This window comes from Melospiza georgiana, chromosome 3 (assembly GCF_028018845.1).
Source record: "Melospiza georgiana isolate bMelGeo1 chromosome 3, bMelGeo1.pri, whole genome shotgun sequence".
NCBI lineage: Eukaryota > Metazoa > Chordata > Aves > Passeriformes > Passerellidae > Melospiza > Melospiza georgiana.
The window spans coordinates 40,481,918-40,505,585 of record NC_080432.1 but is presented as its reverse complement, the minus strand read 5'-3'; the positions used below and the strand labels follow the sequence as shown (position 1 = coordinate 40,505,585).

The following is a 23,668-nucleotide window of genomic DNA, read 5'->3' as shown; positions in this document are numbered from 1 at the left end:
CCTCCGGCCGGGCCCCGCCGCCTTCCGCAGCCGGGCGGCGCCGCGCGCTCCGCGGTAAGAGGCGGGAGCGGCGCCCGCGGCCGCGCGGGGTTTGGTTTTATTTTGAACAAACGCTGTTTCCTGCCCCAAAATCCCCCCCTTGGCCCCCAGCCCGGCCCGGAGCCCTGCCCTGCGCGCCGCGGCCGGGGAGGATGCGGTCCCGGCGCGGCGGTGACGGGGCGGGGCTCGGTGTGTTGCAGGTGCCGCTGCCCGGACGCCATGAGGGAGGCGGAGGTGCGGAGGCTGCTGGCTGCCAACCTGCTCTGCGCCCTGGCCATCGTCCTGGCCACGCTGGGCCCCGCTTTCGTCCTGGACGGATTCAGCGTGCTGGGAACGCACCTCACGTGGCTGTGTGTCTGTTCTGTTTGTGTTGCTACCCTTAATATAATCTTGCACTTAGTCCTTAAACCTAGTCAGTCTCCTAAGAGACGTTCCTTTGGTCACAAGGTAAGATTTTTTATTTTTTTTTAAATTCTTAAATTGTTACCAGGCAATACAGAGGGGAAGCAAATTCTCTGAAGTAATCAAATGAGAAAGAAGACAATTTTTGATTTGTCTCATTTTCCATTAGTGAGTTGAGTGCAGCACCTTTTGAAACAAATTTTTCAGTATTTTCATGATGTCAAACTTTCTCTACCTGTAAATAACCTGTTCAGGTGAGTGATTCTGTGCTTTCCTGTTTCTTGTCAGTGCGGTGTTGTTTGTAATTCCAAGAATTTTTGTGGTGGCAAAACCTGGCAAAATTAAATTAAACCTGGCTCAAATTAAACCTGGCTCAAAACTCATTTTGCAGTCCAGGCCTGGCTTATCTTCTTGATAAGTGGATATATCAGGAAAAAATGTCATCACACACTTCTGGTGTGTAGTTGTAAGTTTGTAATGACTTTAAAAGGAAAAAAAATTTTTTTTTTTGTAATCTGACACATAACAGAGATGCTATGCTACATTTCAACAACTAAAAAAATCATATGGAAAAGTATTAAAATTTCTGCATTAAAATTAAAAAAAAAGTATTAAAAAGTCTGCATTTCCTTGTATGATGAAATTATGAAATTTGCATACAGAAGAATCTAAAGTTGGGAGAAACTTTTTGTAGTTACAGTTTGCAATGGGGAGCATTAAAGATATGAATCCCAATGAAAAACTTTGGAACAGAGTGATTTTGGAGCAGCACCTGACTTACCCAGCAGGGAGGGAATTCCCCAGAGTTTTGAAGTCGGGGTAATAGTCTTCTACTCCTGACTTGCTGAGCCAGGCAAGATGTAATGCTCTGAGGTGGTTTTTAAGCATTTAAGTAATCATCCCTGCCAGCATATCTTTGTGTGCAAAGCTCCTGTCTAGTTTTGCTGACTGAGGAGGATGTGAAATGCACAAAACCATGATGGGAAGGAAGCGTTTTAACCATCTGTGATTTGAAAATGAAGCACACTTCATGTTCTAGGTGAGATTTCATCCCAGGAAATAAATATAGAGAGGAATAAATATAGAAAAATAAGGGTTCAAGGAAAGTTACGGATTTTGCATTGGTGACCTGATCAGAACTGTTTATCAAGTGTTTGTGCTTCTACATGATATAGTGAGTACCCAGAAACTCGTTTAAGTTCATTGAATATTATGTGTTTTGCAGACTTATAGAAAGTTATGGATATTTCTCAAATATATTCAGAATTTAAGATGCCAAGTTCAAGAGATGCCATGTAGTTTTAGTTAATGTAATTTTGATTCTTTACATAGCAGACTTTTTTATATTGTGTGTTTTCTTGCTTTTAAATTTTTTTTCACTTTTTGTGAGAGTTGCCTTTTAATGAATGGATATGACAGTCAGATGTAAAACAGAAGTGTAAAAATGTCCAATAAAATTACTTGTGGTTATCTTGTAATTTCTGGTTATATTTTCTGTATGTTTGCCCTGCTTAATGGGGTGCACCAAAAAAATTGTAGGTAGAGTGTGATGTTTTTTAATTATTTATTTAAAGTATTAATATCAGGAAAACTGTATTGAAATGTGCCATGCTATGGTATTGTGCTGCAACTGAAATGAAAGAAGTAATCAGAGTACCATGCTCTTGATAAGATATAGACTGTGTGTGTTACTTATGTTCTGGTTTGAAGCATTATTCTGATACCTCATTGCTCTTTTTTAGATATCCAGATTTCTAAAATGCTGTATATACTTTTTCATGTCTTGCATACTGTTTCATGCGATTATTGTTCTTTATGGAGCACCTCTCATAGAGTAAGTCAGAAGACCCTCTCTTTCTCTAAATATTCTAAGGGGCAGCTCTCCTTGCAGGTGTTGGTATAAGTACTTGGGAATTTTCTGGTACACTGGAAGTTAAGGGATCAGCTCCTAGCTGGGGGAAGAAGGGTGGCTGTTTCAGCTTTCTCTGGGTTTTGGGTTGTTTTGGGCTTTTTTTTTTTGTTTGCTTGTTCAGTTGGTTTTTTTGGAAGCCAGCTCTTAAATGTGACTTCTGTAAATAAAAATTGTAACACAGTTACAAACAACTGTTTACTTTAGTTTTTATGGTGAACATATGGACACAAACACTTTTTGGAGCTTCATTTAGTCATGTTCCCTATAAGATTCTAAACCACACATCTTGCCTGTTTTTCCTCCTTTTGATATTAGTGTTCTAACTGTTATGAAAGTTTAAAGAAAGAAGTGTGAAGCAACCTGGGTGTTGAGAGATACACTAAGTAGTTGGCTAACAATTGTTTCATGTAGTTTGGTTTCATGGTTGCTGTCACAACTGGAAAAATAAATGGAATAAGGGAGTAAGTATCCTAGCACACTTCAATTTAGAACTAATGATCTGTGTGAAGTACAACTGTGGTTTTTTAAAAATTGCTACATCTCACTCTTGAGATAACAGCAGAACTCTTTCCAGCTTCCTTTACTATTCTACAGAGTAAGAAGAAAATATTTTATTCTTTAATATGAGGTTTAAGAAAGCACACGTGCTTTCACAAGTTGAGTTAGAGGGGCTTTTTTCTTCCTGAATCTTGGAACTTTTAGAACATTAGCAACCACCTCACTTAATTTTGTAATATTCTTTTTCTTTTTGTAGGTTAGTGACTGAGACGTTTTTGTTTGCAGTTCTTCTGTCTACATTTACTACTTTACAATGCTTGTGTTTGCTGGGACCAAACATACAGGCATGGATACGGGTATTTAGTAAAAATGGGTAAGTCCTAATCTAAAGTTTCTGATATTTCTCTGAATAGAAACGGACAGAATTGGTGTAAAAAATATATAATGGAATTTTTGGAAAGCAAAGAACTTCCTGGATGATGGGTGGTTTTTGTATTTGGGGTTACAGACATATGGAAGCTTTTCTGACAAAGAAAGATTTATTTGAAGACACTGATTCAGAAAAACAGCTTCTTTTTATTTTTGGTGCTCAGATGCTAAATCTCACTCTATATGTGTTTGAAGGAAGTAAAGTTTCCAGCACATATTCTATTGAAGTAAAAACATTGTGCTGTTCTATATGATGGTTATCAGATAAAGGGGAGACCTGACACTGAGCTGTGCATGGGGAATCTTGCACATGATCCAGTAGTACCTTTGTAAATACGACTTTTAAAGTAGGGGTAGGAAGTCAAAACAAGCCCTGTTTTAAATTTGGATACAATATTGAAAATTACACATAACTTGCTCTGTTCTTAATTATGTAATATTAACCCATGCTCTTTCTTCAATTTCAAAGAAAGCTGTTTTGAGTGTCAGAATTTTCAAGGATTAATTTTTTCAGGAGTATGTTTAAAGTAAAACAAGCCTTCTAACAGTGTTTTCACCTCCAGTGGTGGCCATGGCATTAGCATCTATCAATGATAATGTATTTTTCAGAAGATTTCCATTTCTTCTGCCTTTTGTCATTCCATAAATAATAGAAGGTTGAAAGAATGGAACACTGAAACATAAAGAGGCTTCACATATGCTTGAGATTCAATGAGATTTTAGTATTCATTCCCTTTTAATAGTTTGTAATGGTGAAGTCTCATCTCAGAAGACAGCAAAAGGTTGTATTACACTGCTAACCTATGGAATTATTTTTGGTTTGCACTCCTTTAGAGGAGGAGACTTTAATACTTTCAGGTATTAAATTTTGGTTTATCTCAGTTCTCAATGCACTGAAAAATATCTTTAATCCTTATTCAAGTCATTTACACTTGTTATTTTCAGTGGAAGTGTAAATATACTGTAATAAAAGCAAGGAGTCATTTAGCCAAAATAAATCTTTGCTGATTCACTTGGTCATCTTTGGAGGTTTTGCATGTGAAATAACAGCTGAATTGAACAGATGTATGACAATATCAGTCTGTCTTTGTGCCAGGTAGATTTTGAATGCCTGTTGATTTCTTTCTTTCCTTGTCTAGATCTTAATGCAATTTCAGCACAATCATTGCATTGGAAGCAGTTGTCTTGTTTTGACACTTTAGCTGTGAGGATTTGTCAGTACTTCTTACTAGTGAGCCATGTGACATTATGTGAGAAACATGTTTATTATTAGTGATGTTTGTTTACACTTTTAGTGAATATGCACTACAAAGAAATATTGTAGCAGGCTGCTCATTTAAAAATAATCTTCTGTTTTTTCATTTGAAATTGGAACATCTTAGATTTGGGCATGAAATGAGTGTAGACATGCATTAAAAGGTTGTCTCTGACTTAACCACGTGGAATGAGGTGGGACTAGTTAAATGAAAGAAAAGGATGGTTAGGTGAAATCAACAGAGGTGCTTTCCTTGAAAGCAGAATTTAGGGAATTGAATAGCACTGGATCATTTAGCTTGAAAGTCTGATTAGGTGTATAGCTTAGTATGGAAAAAAAAATTGTTTTTAAGTACCTGAGTGCACTTTAGACTTAAGCCTATGTGCACATAGAATGTGTGAGAAAAAGTCTGTATATTCTACATGACAAAGCCTTCCATTCTTAGTTAGCTATAAATAGGGCCCTTTTCACTAATTCTGCCTTTGGGAAGGGGTGGGCCCACGCCTGCATCTCTGGGCTCCTTACTCTGACATTGAGAGTTGCGACTGATGTCAGGGTCATGGCAGTGATCATTCTCTGTCATGTGCTGCTGTGAGTGGTTACAGGGAAGTAGGAGCTGCAGAAAGGGTTATCAGCATTCGTGGCACCATGTGGCTGTTATTTAAATGGTGTTTCAGTAACTTAGCTGAAATAGCCTCCTGCATAACAGTCTTTAAGAAACCAGTTTTTGGGGTTTTTTCCTCTCTCTCCTCTTGGAGACTGTTTGTTTCAAATCACTGCTCTGAGAAAGTGTGTTGAAATTATAATAGCAATTATAAGGTGTAATCGGGGTAGAGAAGAGATTTTATTTGGATGTTGCCAAAAAATAGTAAAAAAACCACATCATTAGGGCATCTTCCTGTTTTCATTATGCCTATTTTATCACTTTGTTTGTGAGCTACTTACTCTTACAGACATTAAATGCCCCTTGTAAATGTAGGGCCATCATCACACACCAAGGGCTCCTTAGTATTTAGTCCTACTACAGCCAAGAATTCCAAATCTTGTCTATGAAGGAGCTGTCTCAATAGATTATTTTGTCAGCTAACCTCTTAATTCAAACATTATTTGATGTGGAACTGAATGTACTGTATAATTTAAAGGGGTTAAATAATTACTTTAGGCTTTTAAAGACCTTTCTGCCACTAGTGTTCGTTTATTATCTTAATCATTGCTACTTTTGTCTGCAGGATTATCTTAGTTTAAATGAAAGAAATGTGGAAAATGCAAAGTTTATAGACATTGCTGCAGTTGTCAGTCTTATGCAAATGAGGAGTTTATGTGATGGTTTAAATAATAGCTTCAAAAATCCCAATAAGTGTCAGTCATTCCAAGAAGAAAAGTGAGTACTTAAGTAATGACTTTAAAAAGTAATTGCTCCTTCAGGATGATGCTGGAGGACAAGTCAGGTTGCCTTTGGGTAGGCAGTCCCTGCTGCAGAGGGGTTCAATTAGCAGCTGAAATAGTTGCCAAACTGCCAATGGCTGTTTTTCACTTGGGCACCGTGCCTTGCTAATTCTGTTGTTTTGCATTTGGAACTCGGTCTGATCTCTCCATATGGTACAGCAGTCTCTGGTGAATCTGCCACACACACAAGATGTCTTGTGAGGTATAACTGTACCTCAGTCAGTCCTTGGTGTATTCTGTTGTCTCTTTTGCTGCTTTAAGGTTGTTGTGAATGTTCTCTTTCTTGTTCTGCCTGACAGCTCTCTGCTCAGTTATTCAGCTTCTGATAATAATTCAAAAGAACTTTCTGTGTGCAGACTCCTAAACAGTTTTCCAGTTACATCAGGACTTTTCAGTAAAAAGAATCTCAAACTGGTAGGACTGTGAACTGGAGTATTTTAAGTTAAAGGGTTCATGTTATTGTATAAGAAACAGTTCTGCTCAAAATTTCAACCTTGCACTGTCAGTACTGTAGCCTGCAAGACATTTTTTACTGCAAATATTGAAAAGTGTTTGCTTTAAACTTGTGAGCTGTTTGGTCAATAGCAAGTGCAGCAGTGTGTACTTGGAAGTAACGAAATTTTATTCTCTTCAAAACCAAGTGTTCATGTCATCCAACCTAAACAGCACATGCAAAGTTCAGAGTTTACTGTGCTTCTAGTCTTTGAGCTATAAAAATGCTCTTTTTTTTTCCTCCGTTAGCTGATGTTAACAGGTGTACATTTATAATCTGAGATGTAGCAAACTTTAAACTCAGCTCAGCTCTCCTGCTGTACTGATTTGGAGCAGTGATTTTACTAGTCTGGTTCTGCTGTCCTGAAACTGTGCCCTACTGCCTTCTGAGTTTCTGTTGCTCTTTTCTTAATTGGTACCAAGTACCCAAATGCTCATGGCCTGAGCAGAGTGATCAGTTGGTGCATTGATGGTAGTAAGCGCTCATCTGTTTAGCAGAAATCCAGCTTTTCAAAAACTTTTGAAATCGGCAGTGGCAGAAGGCTATAAACTGAGGACTGCAGTAATTTAACATCTCTTACAATGTGTGCCATGACTGGTGGTGTTAGAGTTCTTTAGTGTGCAAAAAATTTATCCTGCAGCCAGTGTACTTGAACTTGGATGCACTGCTGCCAAAGGGCTCCCATGTGCAGTTACATTTACTTGCAGTGTTTCTTTTCAGTTGATGGAAACTTGTTTTGAAATATTCTCATAGTGGACTTCTGTGTTAAATTTTGAATTGTTGTAGTCGTCAAATATGTCTACACCACAGAGTCCTCTGTGACTGTGCTTGTGCTATTCTGTACAGTCCCACAGTACACTTCCATGTCTGCCTCTCCCTGCACTGCATACAGCTATCGAGATAGATTTATTTGTTCAGTCTAGCAGTGTTTCAAAGTAACATAAATTAGGTTTTGCAGTAAACATCTCAAGGAAAAACAAATCCTGAAAGTGTGGTATTAAAAGATTGTAATTATAGATAAATTATGCAAGTTAGATTTTTACTTCCAGTTTGTATGTTTTAGGAGAAACCTGCATGCTATTTATGAAATATGTGAATTTTTATGTCTGTTTGTAGCCTGAAAAATTTGGGGAGAAATATGATCTAACTCTCTACCATGGTAACTTCTGCTGTTGTTGAAAACTTCTAACACAATTTTTACAGAGCTATGTCCATATGGGAAAGCAGTCTACAGATTACTTCTGTGTGCAGTATACTTGGAGCTTGGTTTGGAGCATTTCCTATTCCTCTTGACTGGGATCGGCCTTGGCAGGTTAGTATCTGCACCCTTACCATAAAGGTACAAAATATTAATTTTCTGGAGAGGCACACACTATACAAAATTGCTCTGAAGCTGTTCAGGTGTATTGTAGTTGGTCACAAGCGGCTCCTACAGTTATGCCAAACTTTTAACAACTCTTTGGAAACATCTGTGCTTAGGGTGTAAGGAAGTAAAATGCATTATTTTTATTTCCAGTTTAAATAGATTCTTTATTACATGCTTGTGAGTGTCTGTTGCATGCAAATTTTATAATGGAATAGAGCTCTAATGATTTGGATAAGAAGCAGCTAGACAAGCTGGAGGAGAAATGGGAGATGAAGATGGCTTCAAGTTTGCCTTCAGTCTAGTAGCTTTTATTGTTCACAGGTAGGGAAAGAAATGCTTTCCTGGTGTTTTAGCTCCCTTCTGTCTTCCATAAAAGCTTTTAACAGAAGGTATTTTAAATGGATTTGGATCAGTTTGTGGAAATGGTGTAGCCAAAGCACTGTACTAAACACTTGTGATTTCTAAGGAAGGCAAACATTAGCTTTTTAGTTGAACAAGAAGAAATGTGAAGCTGGCATTGCAATTCTATCTTTATGAATTCCAGTGTTTATGCTAATTTCTTACTATGTTTTTTGGCATGGAGAAGTGATTCAATTAAACGTAACTGAAGTCTGCAATTGCCATAAAATGATGGCACTAGTAACAGCTTCTTCCTACATGTGCTCAGTGTTTTGTAACTTCGTCTGAATACCAAACTCATTCACTCTTGGCTGAGTAGTGTCTACCAGGCCTGTTCTTCAGCAGATGGTTTCAGAGGTTTCTTCCAGAAATCAGTGTAACAGGCAGCACACTTTCCACTGTGATATTATAGGGATGCTGTGGCTTACAGCTGCACTTAAAATTTGTCTTCTGTGAATAGCTCACAGCCTTTATGCAATTAGTCTTTCATTGCAGTAGTGTAATTAGACAGTACAATTTGTATTTCAAAAATAATGGAGGAGTAAGTTAATATTTAAAGCAAAATAGTTTCTTCCCTGAAAACACTTGGTTTATTCTTGCTAGATATTTAACCATCAATCTGGCATATGTATGTGTTGACATTAATTAATTGTTGACAGACATGAATGTAACCCAAAAATCAAGGGATTCACTGAAATGCAATCTCCTTCCAAGTCTTTCTCACTTCCCTGTGCTGATGAGAGGCACTCACTTTTTCCTTAATCAGATGGGATTTTAAAATAGCGTGTCTCATCTGGCAGGTGTTGTTTTATTCCCAAAAATCTCAGACTTTTCTAATGTGCTGTGTATAAAACCTCCACCTTTTATGCACCAATGATACGAGGAAAACTTAGGTCAGGGGGCTCTGAGTAACAAAACAAAGACACTAATAGCTGAAGACAGATACTTTAGGTAGAGTTTTTAGCTTTTGGTCCATTCCCACATGTTCCAATAGTGGGAGACACAAGTTTGATAATGGTCTGAAAACTTTTGCTCTTTGAAAAGTCTTCCAAGTTAATAAAAGACAAACATGACTGAAAATTTAGCTCTATAATCTACACTTAAACATCTGAAATGATACTAAATGACTCCTCAGAACAGTAAAGCATCTGCAGAAACTTTAGATACCCAAACTTGTCACTGGCTGTTTCTGGGTGTGAATACTCCCCAGTGCTCCCTGTATGTCTGCAATTTCCTTTTTCCTTCACCCTCTCCACCCTCATTTCTGACATACTCCTGATACCAAAGTTAGCAGGGGAGAGTTTATGACTCAAGTTCGACATCAAAGATCTTTTGCCTAGATCTAGACCATTTGCTGTTGTTCTTTCCCTTCCCCTCATTTTTCCCATCCTCACTTCTCCATCTTACACATTATAGAGTTTTGAATAGTGGATTGGAGGAAGAAAATTTTGGTTCCACTTTGAGTCTGACCTGCTTGATCTTTAATGATGTGGGCAGTTCAAGAGCAGCCATAGAGAGTTTGCTTATCAGTCCTGCAGGCTGCCACTCCAACAGTCTGAAACTGCAGTTTTAAAGGCTAAGTTTTTGAGATCTGCTGTATTAGGGGAGATGAAAAAAGTTCTTGTTAAAATGTAATGTAGTTTTTACAAGTCCAGTTTCTCAGCAGAGCAACACAGTGAAGCACCAAAATTGTAACAGATGTTCAAGGCAGAAATCAACCTCTTTAAAATAGCTTGTCAAGGATCCTGCTCACAACTCTCAGAAGTTTTCAATGACCTAATAATAATCTAATATTTTTGTGAAGGTGATCTCTTAAATATTGGTCACTAAACCATAGAAGTGGGGGCCGGGTCCTGCCTAGGCATTTTCAGTATTTGCCCAGGAAACACTGCTTCCCAGCTTGCCCAGCTCAGGCAAGAGATATATTGTAAATCGAGTTCTGGGGAAGCACAACTTCATGCAACAGCTGATGTCTTTTGTCTTTCTCTTCCTGCTGAACAGTATGGGTTCAGCAACCCAGGTATTGCATGTAGTAGCTGCATGGCTGTCTCAGAAATCTTCAGAACCAGGAGACTTTTGTGTTCTTCAGAAGTTCATTGGGCACTGGCACAAAGCCCCTTTTTTCAAGAGTATTCCTTTTACTGCCTGATGTCAGGTGATTACAGAAACTCATAGTGAATTCTTTCACTATAACAATAAAAGAGGAAAAGTGCTTTCTGTGTTGTCTTCAACCTCATACAGGGGAAAGAGGAAAGATCCTCATAAAAGAGTCTGCTGTTTTTGCAGATAACTGTTTACTTTGTGAAGATGATCTTTAGTGCTGATTGCCCCTGAGTGACCTAACCACTTACTGAACATAAAAATATCTGCACATAATACAGCTGCAGGATTATTATTAATAATATTTTTAATCTCCCCCAAATACATGGACTAATGTTTTGCATAGAACTCCACAGAACTTCAGCTGGAATGTTTAGGGGAGCACCTACAGATTAAGTCCCAAGCAAGTTCTGAAGGAAATGTAGACCTTAATGTGACTTAGAAGTAATCGAACCCAGTCAAAACCAAATTACTTCTAGACATCTGCATGAGTAAAGTATTAAGCTGTCATGCTTCTGACATCAGCTGTTTCTTGTATTAGCCTAAAAACAGAGAGCTTGAGGATTACAGTTTTGGATTTACCCTTTTCCTGTCCAAAAATGGACTTAAATGGAGCAGCTTAGTCTTTGAACTCAAGACCAGCTTCTGAGATCAGAAGAAGTTTCATTAGTGATTGTTTTCCTTTTTGTATTTTAGCCTTTGTGCTGTAAACAATTGGTTTTTTGATCTGTAGTGGAAGTGGTTCTGCTTTAAAGCAGAAAATGTGGTTTAAATCTTTTTCGTTGGAGAAGACTAAAGTGATATTATTATTTTAGAGAGCAGTGTTAAGGCCTTTAAGGCTGCTTATTCCAAAACCTGGTTCTGATGTTTGTATTGATTGTTGTTAGTATTTGTGGTGTAACAACATGCAATAGAAACACAGCTGCATTGCTACCTGTAGCTTCAGACAATTCATTATTGGCAGATTGTCACAGAAAAGGTGAGGTTGGTACTACATGAACTGGATGGATCAGCAATTATTGAGAAATATCACTTGATAAAGCAAACCAAAGGGGTTTTGCTTTTGACCTGTGGCTCTGTTGGTAGCCCTGGAATGTCAAAAGTTGTCAAAACCACAAAATAGCCAGCTGGTACAGAAATGTGCTGTGAGTTTGGGATGAAAAATGCTATTGACTTAGCTTTGGTACACCAACATAATATGAAACAAGCTATACAGAAAAATTCACTGTGTCTTGAATTGGCATATTTTTCCACTTAATTGGAATTTAGCACTTAATCAAATCTGGTGTCTGCACTCAACTTTTAAATTGAAAAATCATTCACAAATGGGGGAATGTAAAGCTGCTTCTGTGAAGTCTGGTTTGTTGATAGAAAGGTCTTCAAATGGAAGTGGTCTGTAGCGACTCACCTAAAGCAAACAAGAGGTTGCAGGCAGTTGGAGAATGCTGGAATCCCAGCAGAGTATTAAATAAAGCTGTCTGCACTATTCTGTAAGATACTTATCTGAATTGCCATGCTCACACCTACCACAGTTCTTCTGCTTTGTGTCCTTCAAAGAAAAAGCAACACTGGTTTCATTTTTTGCTACTGTTTCCCTGCCCTTGGCAGTCTGTTTTGAGTCTATCATATTTTCCTGCAAACTTTATAGAAGAACTGAAAAATTACCTGGTAGTCATTGCTTTACGTTGTGGCTGAGATGTATCAGTAGAAGTTGTACTTTTGTACTATTACCTGGGTCTTACCTGGTCAGAAAATCAGATGTCACCATCCTTTGTCTTTCACTAGAATTTGTTTTTACTTCCAAGTACTTCAGGGTTCTGGGGAGTAAACCTGATGATGAATTTCATAAGAAGAATTCCAATTCATCTGCTAATGGCTAAAGCCCAAATGCTATTTCATCCTTAGTTATTTACAAAGCAAAGGAAACATGTCGCTTCTTTATACGTACATCTTGTGACATGCAACAAAACTGAGATAAATACAGATGTCTCAGAAAATCTTCACTTTATTTTCCATGTTTATGTTTGAAAAATATTGCATACAGGGGATATTCAGATTAATGTGCCTCTCTACCCTTAAAAATAATAATGTTAATTGCATTTTTTAAGCATACAACAACTTCTATGCTAAGTAATTATTACTTAACAGGAACAGAATATTGTTTCAGAAATAAACTAACATTAATTTTCTGAATAATCTTTGAGAATGGAGATGAAAAAAATATAAAGCATTTCTGTTAGAACTATAAAATATATTGTTGAAAGTCAGTTTGAGTGTCCTATGATTTGGGTTTTTTTCATTATTCTGCTGTTTTTAAAGCATCTTTTAAGCATGCCATATATGTTACTCCTCTGCTAGCTTTAAGAAAAATTTTGTAACTATGCAAAACAGTTGGTCAGGGATGCCTAGTCTGTTGTTATTCCTGCTTGTAGGTCTAGAATTCAGCTTATCTCAGACAAAGGTAAAGATAAATGCCTTACAGAAATGCAGTTTAGGCACTACAGTAGTTACATTTCTGTATTAAGAACAAAACAACAAACTTTCCAGGACTTGTTCTGCCAGGCATGTTTCAGTTAGACTGGTAGACTAATTTTGCCAGTGTTTTGAGATTGTTATCCTATTTTTCAGCAATTTTTAAAGCAGTTTGCAATACTTAATTGTGATGATTTAAGTAAGGCTGTTCTAGACAATTTAGAGTTGTACATCCATCTCAAGATGCCTCTAGGCTGCTGAAGCTCAATGGGTATGTAAGGGTTACAGTTAGCCAGGACAGTTCTACAAAGAAATAGAAAATAACTTCTGTTCTTACAGTTGTTTAGTTTTTCCAGATTGCCTGTTTCACGTTGATGGAGTGCTTTTAATAACCACATGTGATCAGGATATTGGCTTCATGTGTCACTGAGAAGTGGAACCTCAAAACACACCACCACTGAAACAGGAGGGGATGATGTAGGAGTTACTAGGCACATGCTTTCTCTACTCAGCTTGAGGAAACTAGTTGCAGAACAACGTGGTAGAGTTAAAGACCACAACTTTATCAGCACACTTTATATGTGGTGGAACTATTATTTCAGGTACAGCATTTGCCACTGACAACTGGATTTAGCTCACTGGGGAAATTGCTGGGTTTATTGCATGTTTTGATAGCAGACTTTTAAATAATGTGTTTGTTGTGTGCGTGCCCTCCAATACATCCAGGGTTTTTTGGCAGCATAATTTTGATCTGTAGTACCTGTTACTAGTGGTAAAAAGTGACTTTGAAACAATATTCTGCTTACAGTGTTATCATTAAGTAGAAGCAAAATTGCTATATTCCTACTTCATAGTGGATTCTGCAAGCATAATTGGTAGTGCTGATATAGCTCACCTGAGTTGACTGACTGCCATGTAATTTAGCCAATATGACTGTAAATATTAGCCTTAGATAGCTCTCAGACATTTGTACCCTGAAAAATAATCCTGAGAATCTTGGGTACAGTTCTTGGTGCTTACTCAAGTAAGCTGAAATGGGACTTTAAACTTTCACTCTACTTTGGTTCTTCTTAACACGGCTCAGAGTGTTTCCTTCTTGTATTCCTTTTTGCATTTACTTCCTACTATGAAAGTTTTTTTATAAGAGAAGTTGCTTAATATGAGAACAAGGGATAATACACAATTGGAGTTGTTTTAAACAGAGGGAGAAGCTTGTTCCACTTTAGTGTGGTTATCATTGTTTATTTAATAATGTGTTTTCTCAATGTAAACCTTAATGGTGAGATCAAAGGCTGTTATGCTTGCTATAACTTTAGAACACAAATCCATGAAATCAACTTCTAGTTACAAATCCCAGCCTGAAAAAAGCCTCACACTTTCTTCTTGGTGTGTGCTTGTCAACACACACATTCTGTACAATGTGATAAGACACTTGTAGTTAACATGTGCATGCAACCAAAATAGATTAAAGGTATGTACTGAAGTTTTTCAGACAGTACAGACTAAACAATCAGGAATTTAAGGCATGTTAGAAACAGGAAGGGAAAATAATTGTGCTCATTTATTCAGTTTTAAAATGAAACAAAATTATTACATAGCCTTCTAATTGACAGTCAGAAATTAGTTTTTTTAAACAGTAAGCATACAAAAAATTGTGTTTAGGAATATGAGAAAAACACTCTTAAGTTTACTGAAAAGTAAGTACAGTAGATTGCCCCACTGTATTTGCATTTGTATAACCAAAGTTCCAGCAGGCAGCTGCTTACTTCATAATATCTTTAAAAACTTTGTGTTGCTCCTCTGGTCTATAAGCATCTGGCCCTTATGTCCTTATCAATGTCTATGTAATTCCCTTGCATGGGATGCAAGACTCGTAATGGATGACAAAACTGTCATGCAGTCAGAATTCTGGTTTAGCCAGCTGCATGCACAGTCCAGCAGAGCTGGGTACCTTGCTGGGATCCTGCAACATGCTCTGCTTTCCATGCAGTATGCTAAGCATTCTCACATCATAGAATCATAGCTGTTCTAAAGAGCACTGAGGAAAACTAGCTCATTTATGTCCTGAAAGGTTGGCAATTCCTATTTTGGGTCATTATTCTTAAAATGAGTTCTAATGTACACTAAAAACCTTGCAGTTCTGCAGGTCTATTAAGCTAGCTTGAAGAAATTCCTGTGAAGTCCTAACACTGCTGCCTGATGAAAAGGCAAAAAGAGAATTTAAACGAATAGCAGAAGTCAGAATTGCTTTGCATTTAACACTCATGCTCTGTCCATTAAAATACATTTTTTGTTCTTGGTAAGATTTGTTTTTGCCAAGCTGCTGTTCAGGTTCCTAGTAATAATCTACAGGTTGTTAAAATTGCCCTTTTCGCCATGCATTTGATATGTAAAAAACTGATTCTTCTTGTGTTAGGCTGTGAGAATGGTAGCTGATGCTTCCCAGCTGCTGAGACAGATAAGGCATTTCATGACAGTTTCATGAAAAATGTTCTATTCTATCTCCTGCACTCTTGCTAGGCCATGTGGCCTAACATCTTATTCCCCTGCTGCTGACCCAGCCCAGACATGACATCAGTACTGGGGCAGGATATGTCAGCTTCCTCAAGGCAGAAGGGAGCATGATGTAGGAGGAACTGAGCTGGAAAGTTCTCAGGGGATGAGAGGGGTGTATTACAAGTCTCATATTTTAAGCAAGCAGAATGGAATCTCTTGGAACAGGCAGACAGATATTTGCTGCTTAGATTTTTATCACTTACAGGCAGTTCATACCAAGTCAAGGACTTTAGGACAAGTTTGAGATAATATGAAAGAGGGGGCAAAAGCAGGCCAATTGAGTAAGTCAAAGTCATTTAAAGAGGTCCAGAAGAAAGTGATTGGGTCTCAGAAAAATGAGGCCAGCAGCTAATACAAAATAAAGCAACCCACTTCCACAGAAAGAAACAACCCATTTTTGTAGACGGCCAAAATCATGTGAAAGTGGTGTTATTTTAGTGCAGCTGCTGTGCTTAAGAACCATATCTTAATCTGTCTTTGATAACTTGCTGCTTTAGATATACCCATGGGTGCCTCAGGCTATATGTAGCCTAAAAGCCATCAGTCAAGAACAAAAGGTGCAAAAGTGGTACCTTTATTATTATTACCTGTTTGTTAGGGGGTTTTGCCAGGTCTTGAGGGTTAGAGAAAATGACAGAAGGACAGCAACACTCTTAAGTCCAGGCTTTTAACTGCTGTGCTGAGGGAGTTTTCAAAAGACCAAATTGCCCTCAGAACTACTTTGGGCTGTCCAAGCAGCACTGTAAGAGTAAGTGCCTGGCCTAGTACCCCTCTGTTCCATGCCACTAGAAGGGATGAGGTGGTGTTTCTTTCTGTCTTATTCATAGATGGGGAGATGGCATGTTTTATGTTTTCTTCCCTTTGTTCCCTATCTTTTCCACCTGCCATTTGTGAGTGTTCCGAGGTCAGAGATTCAACTGTTAAGAGAGAGCTTGAAACTTTGTAAGGTAACACTGACTTTTAAAAACCAAAGCAAAAATTGAATGTTTTAGAAGACAGACAGAGGCATAATTGGTATTAAAAGTTACACAGCTATTGAAAAAACACGTCCCAAGTTGCAGTTCAGTCAGGTGAAAGAGGCTACAACAATCATCAGATATGTATTTAATCATACCAATAATCACCCACTATACACAAAATAGCGCAATATACAGGGTCATTGGGTCATCAGGGATATTTGCTCTCTAGTTAGGGGAATATGATCAATTCAGAGTCCATCATCTACTTATAGTTCTGGAAAGCAACTAGGCAACTACAAATTCACCTAATGTAGGTAAAAATTTGATGAAGGATTGATCATTGATCACTCAGCAAATCTGATGTAAAAGCACCACCGAGTTAAGAAGCCTTTGTCCATAGTTTTGTGGATATTGGAGTGGTATTTGACTTCATCAGTGGATAAAAAAGTATGACTTGTGTTCCATCTGAACAGTACTGAGTGAGCAGAAGGATTTCAGAGACTTTTTTATTGTTTTGTCCTTTAGACAAGTGTAATATGCAAAATGTGCTAGAAATAATTACATTTTGTTTAAAAGTTGAAAAGATCCACCTGAAGTGTAAGTTTAGCCAAGGCCACAAACTTATGTGAGTTTCAAATGCATGTAGTACTTACCATGCCAAAGCCTCTCAAGGCTTTTTATAGATGATCTACTATACACAGTAAATGAATGAAAACAAGCAAATCTTTGGCTTGAGAGGCAACTGCTGAAATACTCAGCAACAAAAGCAGCAGAGACAGAATGTATGAAAGTGAAAGAATGAAACAAGGTCAATAAAGAGTACCTAAGGCACCTTGTTTAGTAATCATCTTTGCTACACTCCTTAAGACCTCCAAATAACAAATAAAAGCTGTAAATGCTAAGGAATGTGAAGATGAAACAACTGAGGAGATTGAAGATGAAAGAGCAGAGGACAAAATACATTATTCTTTTTTGTAGTTAAAATTCCCATGATCAAAGGATGTGAATAAATATATTCTTTTAAGTGATAATGAAGTAAAGAGAAGAATCAGAGCTAGGAAAATGAATGAAAGGAGGAACCAGTACCATTTAAGAGTAAGTTCATTTGATATTCATGAATTGCAAGTCAAAGTGAAGTAGAAAAGAAGGCTGGAGATAGGGATGTTTCTTGTATTGTCTAGTGCATTTCTCAGTCTCAAGTACTATGGGGAGGGGAGAAATATCCCCCTTAATTTAAAAAACAAAAGAATAGGAGAGTCCAGTCCATACTTGCTTTAGGAATATGCTCTGTAGAGCAGGAACTACAAACCTGTCCTTGCAAAAAAAAATAAAAGAAAAGGAGAATTTTAAAGAGACCTGGGAATTCTGTTTATTCAAAAATAAATAAATTCATTACTGCCCTAATTGAGACTTTCATCAAATGCAGTATGTAGTGGACTGGTACTATAAGCTACATCTGATGACAAACTGGTTAAGTCTTGGTTTGGCCATTCCTCCCTGCAAATCAATACCAATTATTAAAAAAAAGAGAGCAGGGAAGAATTCTATTACTACTCTGGGTAATAGATGGTTTGGTAAAGTGAGTCAGATCTACTGAGTTGGCTTCCTTTTCTTATAGTTGAAAATAGAGCATATAATTAAAGCTCTCTTTGACATAACTGGCTTACTACAAGTTTGATGATCTAGGTGCAAAGATGTTCAGTCAGCTTCCAAATTTGTATTCTCTCCCTACTGCTAGCCAGAGGGAAATTTATCCTTTCATATACTTTTCAAGAAAAAAAGCCAACAAACCTCTATCTATCTCAGTCTCTGGCCTTATTTGAATACTAATTCCTTTATACACACCTGAAAGTTTCAAAACACCATGAGAGATTGAAAGGAGAGGTTGCTGAGAAATCTGTAGGTACCCAAATGTGTACAGCAGAGTAGGAAGTCAGGTCAGCTGAATGCTTCTGGGGATATAAATACTTCTAAGGGGTGGTTTTTTCCACATAGCTTTTGGACTATCAAACTAAAGTCTGCAATAGCCAGAAGCCTGCTTACATTTTAATGCATATTAATTAAAAACTGTACAACAGCATTTAGTGTTCATGAAGATGATTGTTACGCTTTTGGCATTTTTAGGAAAGCACATCAAGCTTTAAAGTAGAATAAGACTACTGTCTTTCAGTACCTACACTTTGTGCTCATGAAGTACAAAAACCACAGACCTTTTCCTCATGGTCTGTTTTTGCCTTGTGTTCTCCCCTCAGGTATGGCCCATTTCCTGTTCCCTCGGAGCTACCTTTGGCTATATGGCTGGTCTGATTATTGCACCTCTGTGGATACACTGGAACCGGAAGCAGCTTACATACAAAAGCAGATAACTGGAGCAAAAAGAGACAAGGTATTTCTGTGTGCAGATTCCATACAGGCTGTGCAAAAGTTGGGGGTTTTTAAGATATATATATATATATATAGTCAAAGCAGAAGACTGTCCAAATTCAGTTAGAGTATTTCAGGCCAAGCATCTCCACTCAGTAAAATCACATAGATGCCATTTCAGCATGGTGCAGTTTTTGCTTCCTCTAGACTGTGTAACCCTGAGAGATTGTACCTTCCAGTCTGAATAAAATATTTGTAACAGATGTGGTGGCTTCTTATTACAAGTTCGTTGAGTTTGATTTTATTCCTCTGGATTTCACTGGTTGTAGAAGGCAGAAACGTAGGTTTAACTTTCAAACCTGGAACAAATTCACTATGTACTTAATGCATTGTATTTAAAATCAGTAGAATTTCACAGTAAGCCTGGCCATTGTCAAATGTCTCTCACGTGATCAAACAGCAGTTTATGCATCTTGAGCCTATTCTCTTCTTCACTGTGTGTTTCTTTGGAGTTAGAATGGCTATAATAGCTTCATCAAAAACAGTCTTCAGTCCTTTCTGTGTTAAAGCTGAACACTCCACATAACAGTAGGCTCCTATCTGTCAAGAAAATAAGTTAATTCAATAGCAGTATGTCTCAGCTGTTCAATTCCATCTGAGCACTTCTGCTTTTTTTTTCTCCCCCCATAGCAACATTACAATGTTTGGCTGCAATCTGAAAAAAGTTATCTGAATGTGCACCCCCCTGTAGGAGAAAATAATATTTATCTTTTGTCCAAAGATCTGGAAGGTATTTAAGTTGATTGGTTTCTGTGGGAAAGAAGTAAGTTCTCTAGATTGGCAGTGGATGCCTAAGATATGGTTGATAATTAAAGAGCAAAAAATTATTACTTTACTCATTTGTGTTTCAAAAATAAATGCTCTGTAAGTGTCCTGATAAGCATTATCCACACAGTAGTTACAGTGGTAGTATAACATTCTCAAATAGTGTCTAAAAGATGCTTCCAACATTTTGCTTGAGCAGGAGAGGTCCCTTCCAACCTCCACCAGTCTGTGGATTTTAATTATCTTTGAGTAATATTTACATAGCTTGTATAGCTTTTACAAGTGTCTACACTGAAAATTAGAACTGTTACTGACAAGAAACTATAATTACATAGGTCTACTCATTAATGTAAGTAAGTGTTGTTAACTGGTAAGCAGTCACAAGATTTCATAGGTGGACTGCTAAAAGATATGCAAAAAGTGGTAAAGGAAGACTAAGTCAGGTAGAAATAGGGGTTTTTTGTTGTTTTGCTCTTTGTTACTTGGTTTCATTTAGGAGTATCCAGTTTACCTCTTTTGCTAACTTCTGTCCTTGCTCCACAGATACGGGCTTCTCTTTCATATCATTCAGTCTTGCCAGAGTTTTTGGGTCATCACGGAGATCAATCTAGCAAGAAAGATTGAAGTCATTCTGGAATACTTTCTCTAAACAAAAGTCAGCAGGCAATGATATCCTCTTTTTAAAGGAGAATCATTCAATGGAATATTATCACTATAAAAATGGAGTCATGGCATGATTCAGATTGTGGACCCTTCCTGATTCAAGAGCCCTCAATTTAAGTTGTGAACCTTTAATCTAGGAGGAAGAAACATTTATTCTGTAATTCATCACTTCAATTAGATGTGATCATCTTAGAACACCAAATGCAGTGGCAGAAAGATTAACCCATAGGTAACACCAACATGTGGGTCACTTCATAAATGAAGCCCAGTCCACTACCCATGAGAAGCAAGAGGAAATTGTCTCATTTCTCCCCTTTTCCTTTGCTTCAGCAAATATTGCATGTGACTAATAGTTGTAAACCCAAGAAATTCCATAACATGGGCATGAGCAGACAATTTTATTCAATAAGTCCTGTGACTTTTTAGAAAGTCACATGGGAGACATGCAGCCCATCTTGCCACCATGTTTACAATGGACATAAGTTTTTTTCACAAATGGGGATAGCTCATTGGAGAACAGCACGTATCTGTGTTTTTCTGCCACCTGTAAGGGTTGTTCCTCCAAAGGCAGAAGGAGGTGCTGCTCAGGTCCTGTTGGGCCTCAACTTCCAGCCCAGAGAAAAGGCACCATACAATGATCCTAATTGCTTAAATAAAAGTAAAACAGAACCAAATATACCTGTGTTCCTACTAGTAAAAAGGGAACATTAGGTGCATATTCCTTCAACTCCGGTACCCACTCTTCCTTCACATTTTGAAATGAAGCAGGGTTTACCACTGAGAAGCAGATAAGGAAGACATCGGTCATAGGGTAAGATAAAGGTCTCAGACGATCATAGTCTTCCTAAGGAAGAAAAATTCTGTTATCTGCAATATTAAATTGTTGCCTGTATTTTAACAGTTATATTCAGAAATTGTATTTGTATTTCATGAAGGTTGTTGAGGCAAACTTTCTGAATGTTTAAAACTATTCCAAGCTAGTTAGTGTCTCTGTTAGAGCAAAATTTACATATAAAGATAACTATATGTGAATGTAAATATTTTGAAAAATGTATTAGTACTGATAGAAACTTGCTTCTCTATGAGAATAAACAGATGATTACCATTCAAAAAGTTTTCACTTCAGGAAAAAAACAAAAGACTTATGGTTCAAACATACTTGCAGATCAAAGACTACTATTTGTAGAGAAATGAGCAGGTGTGACTGCTGTAGAGTCATCCAGGTTATACAAAGCCAGACTAGATTAAGGCTGTTTGATGCACTTAAATCTTCTATTTTGGATCATACATAGAGGTGATATTTAAAGCCCTCCGTAGAATTTTGTTTCTTAGAAACCTTACAGTCCTGTTCCTAGTGTTCAGGGCAGTAGGAAGGATCTGAAGGGACCTCTTTTGTCTGACTGTGCTTTCTACTAGCAAGCCCAGCAAAGGATTAGATGGAACAGAAATTCAGAATCAAGAACACTATGGAATATTAATGCCTTTGTTTATTTGTTTGTTGGGAGTGTGGGAGAGGAGTTAGTGTGAAAAGGTTATTTAGGACATTTAGAGCCCCAGCATTTAAAGTCAGCAGTCCTACTGCCAGGGTATACCACACTGTGGGAAGACAAGTACCTAAGAGCATTGCCCCTCTTGTAAATCAGAGTTCTCTCTAGCAAGGGAGAAAAGGATTTTTGCCCCATGTTTTAGCTAACAGCCAGAGGGAGCATGCCCTTCTGCAGAGCTTCTCTCTGCAAGGCTTCCTTTGGTCTTTGGCAGTGAACCAATGCCTTACCATTCCTACTATAGAGTTTTGGTGGTTTTTGCAACATAGATAACTAAGACTGAGGCCAGGCATTGCAGTGACACTAACAAATGCTGGGTTTATACCTTCCACAGTAAACACCAGTTTATTAGGGCTGCTGCAGCAGTTTCCCTTTTTCCCATGTAAACTCCCCATCTTAATTAAATCTCACAAATATTGCAATGATTCATTCATTAAACATAGAGGCAGAAATGTAATTCAAGTCCATGTTTGAAATGAGACAGAAAATTAAATTTTTGTTTCCTTGGGAACAGCCACATTACCAGATTATTAACCTATAGTCACACCCTCAGAAACGCCCTTCATTGATTTGTTAGGTTTTAAACATGGTCACTTGAATTTCAGAAAAACTGTGAGAACATCCTCAGAACCCTTTCTGCTTGGCTCATTTCTCCATTTGGAAGTCAACAGCTGTGGGAAGAGAGCTGTTATTCTCATGAACTGGAGGAAAGATAAGCACAGGCAGAAATTCTGCAGTAGCAAGGAGGCGATCATTCCTTGTCATACTCTTATGCCATTTTGAGTATCCACTCTAGCTTTGTAAACAGGCTTGTCAATTAGCTAGAGCATGTTAATTGTTGACAGAGCTTCCCAGTTTCACAACCGGAGTAACTGACACCACTTTGAAGCTACAACATTTGACAGGTCTTTTCCCTGCCAGTGTCAGGCTCTTGCCCTGATTCAGAAGAAAGAAACAGTGACCATGTCTCTTCCAAATGTGTGGACATTCATCATAGAAAGCAGAAATAACTTCAAAACACCAACACAGGAAGTTAAAACTCTTTTAGCATGCAGTTAGATTTTTTAGAGTGTATTTTATGTTTCACTTTTACTGCTGAATATAGCTAGATCGTGCTCAGGGTTGCACTCCTATTTTCTGGGGTGGAGATTAAAATCCTAAAAGAAACTTCTCAACTACCAATTACTCTGTTCCCTGGAGTACAAAATCTGCATGAAAACACACACTGGACCCATCAGTTGCTCTGAAATTCAGCTCTAAATCATATGTGGGGTATTAGTGAATAAGTTGTATTTTTTAAAAATCTACTTAAAAGCTGTAATTTGTTCCTACTGCCAAACAGCTGCCATCTCTATACTCTGCATTTTCTAAAAATCTCATATCTGGATTAGGGTAACTAGAATACTTCCTGCAATAAAAGCTGGAATGGAGAAAGGCTTTCACTGTCACCAGAAATTACTGTTAGTCCATTAAACTTAAAATAGCTCTTTAGTTAATCCGTTTCAAATTACAGATGGACCTTTTATTCATAGCAAATATTAATCATTTTCTTAAAGCCACTCTCAGGTCTGAACTCCTTTCCTTTCCTGCTCCTGCATTTGTTTGTGTGCCTTTTGATTTATACCCTGTTCCACTTGCACTGGGCCAGCTGTGGGCAAGTGTAGTTAAGAGTTAAACAGAAGGCAGGTACAATGTGATTGGATACATCATGTGTGTGCTCTTTGCTGCAGTGGCTTCACTGCATTTAAGCTTCCTTAAATTATCAGAGAATTTGGCTATACCCACCAGCCCTGCTGCTTGAAACATGACAGTGCTCTCAGGCTCTCCTTTGAACCTTGTGTGTGCTCTGAACATCAGGTGTGCATTGACACCAATAGCGGCACCCATGATTGGACTGGTCCTGAGTCCTCCTGGGAGAAACCCTGGTTAAATTTTGCCAGCACCTA

The 23,668-nt window shown here is 37.9% G+C and overlaps 2 protein-coding genes across 4 annotated transcripts in view; one reads left to right on the top strand and one right to left on the bottom strand.

The window, feature by feature from the left end:
* The first annotated feature begins 4 nt into the window (after positions 1 to 4).
* On the top strand, positions 5 to 20,253 carry PIGF (phosphatidylinositol glycan anchor biosynthesis class F). The gene is made up of 7 exons (XM_058020371.1): positions 5 to 54; positions 240 to 486; positions 2,184 to 2,275; positions 3,108 to 3,224; positions 7,678 to 7,786; positions 18,579 to 18,712; positions 20,059 to 20,253. Exons 2-6 carry the CDS (start codon positions 259 to 261, stop codon positions 18,690 to 18,692), a joined length of 660 nt encoding a protein of 219 aa, XP_057876354.1. The 5' UTR covers positions 5 to 54; positions 240 to 258; the 3' UTR covers positions 18,693 to 18,712; positions 20,059 to 20,253.
* The window catches only part of RHOQ (ras homolog family member Q), a 17,567-nt gene continuing 12,605 nt past the window's right edge, over positions 18,707 to 23,668 (bottom strand). The window contains exons 3-5 of one of the 3 annotated variants that reach the window (XM_058020373.1): positions 20,858 to 21,022; positions 20,027 to 20,122; positions 18,707 to 19,290 (exon numbers count right to left, since the gene is read on the bottom strand). In XM_058020373.1, the coding sequence (XP_057876356.1) occupies positions 19,135 to 19,290; positions 20,027 to 20,122; positions 20,858 to 21,022 (417 nt within the window). In that variant the 3' untranslated portion in view covers positions 18,707 to 19,134. The remainder of the gene's footprint in view (positions 19,291 to 20,026; positions 20,123 to 20,857; positions 21,023 to 23,668) is intronic. The other 2 variants (XM_058020372.1, XM_058020374.1) reach the window with 2 other exon arrangements.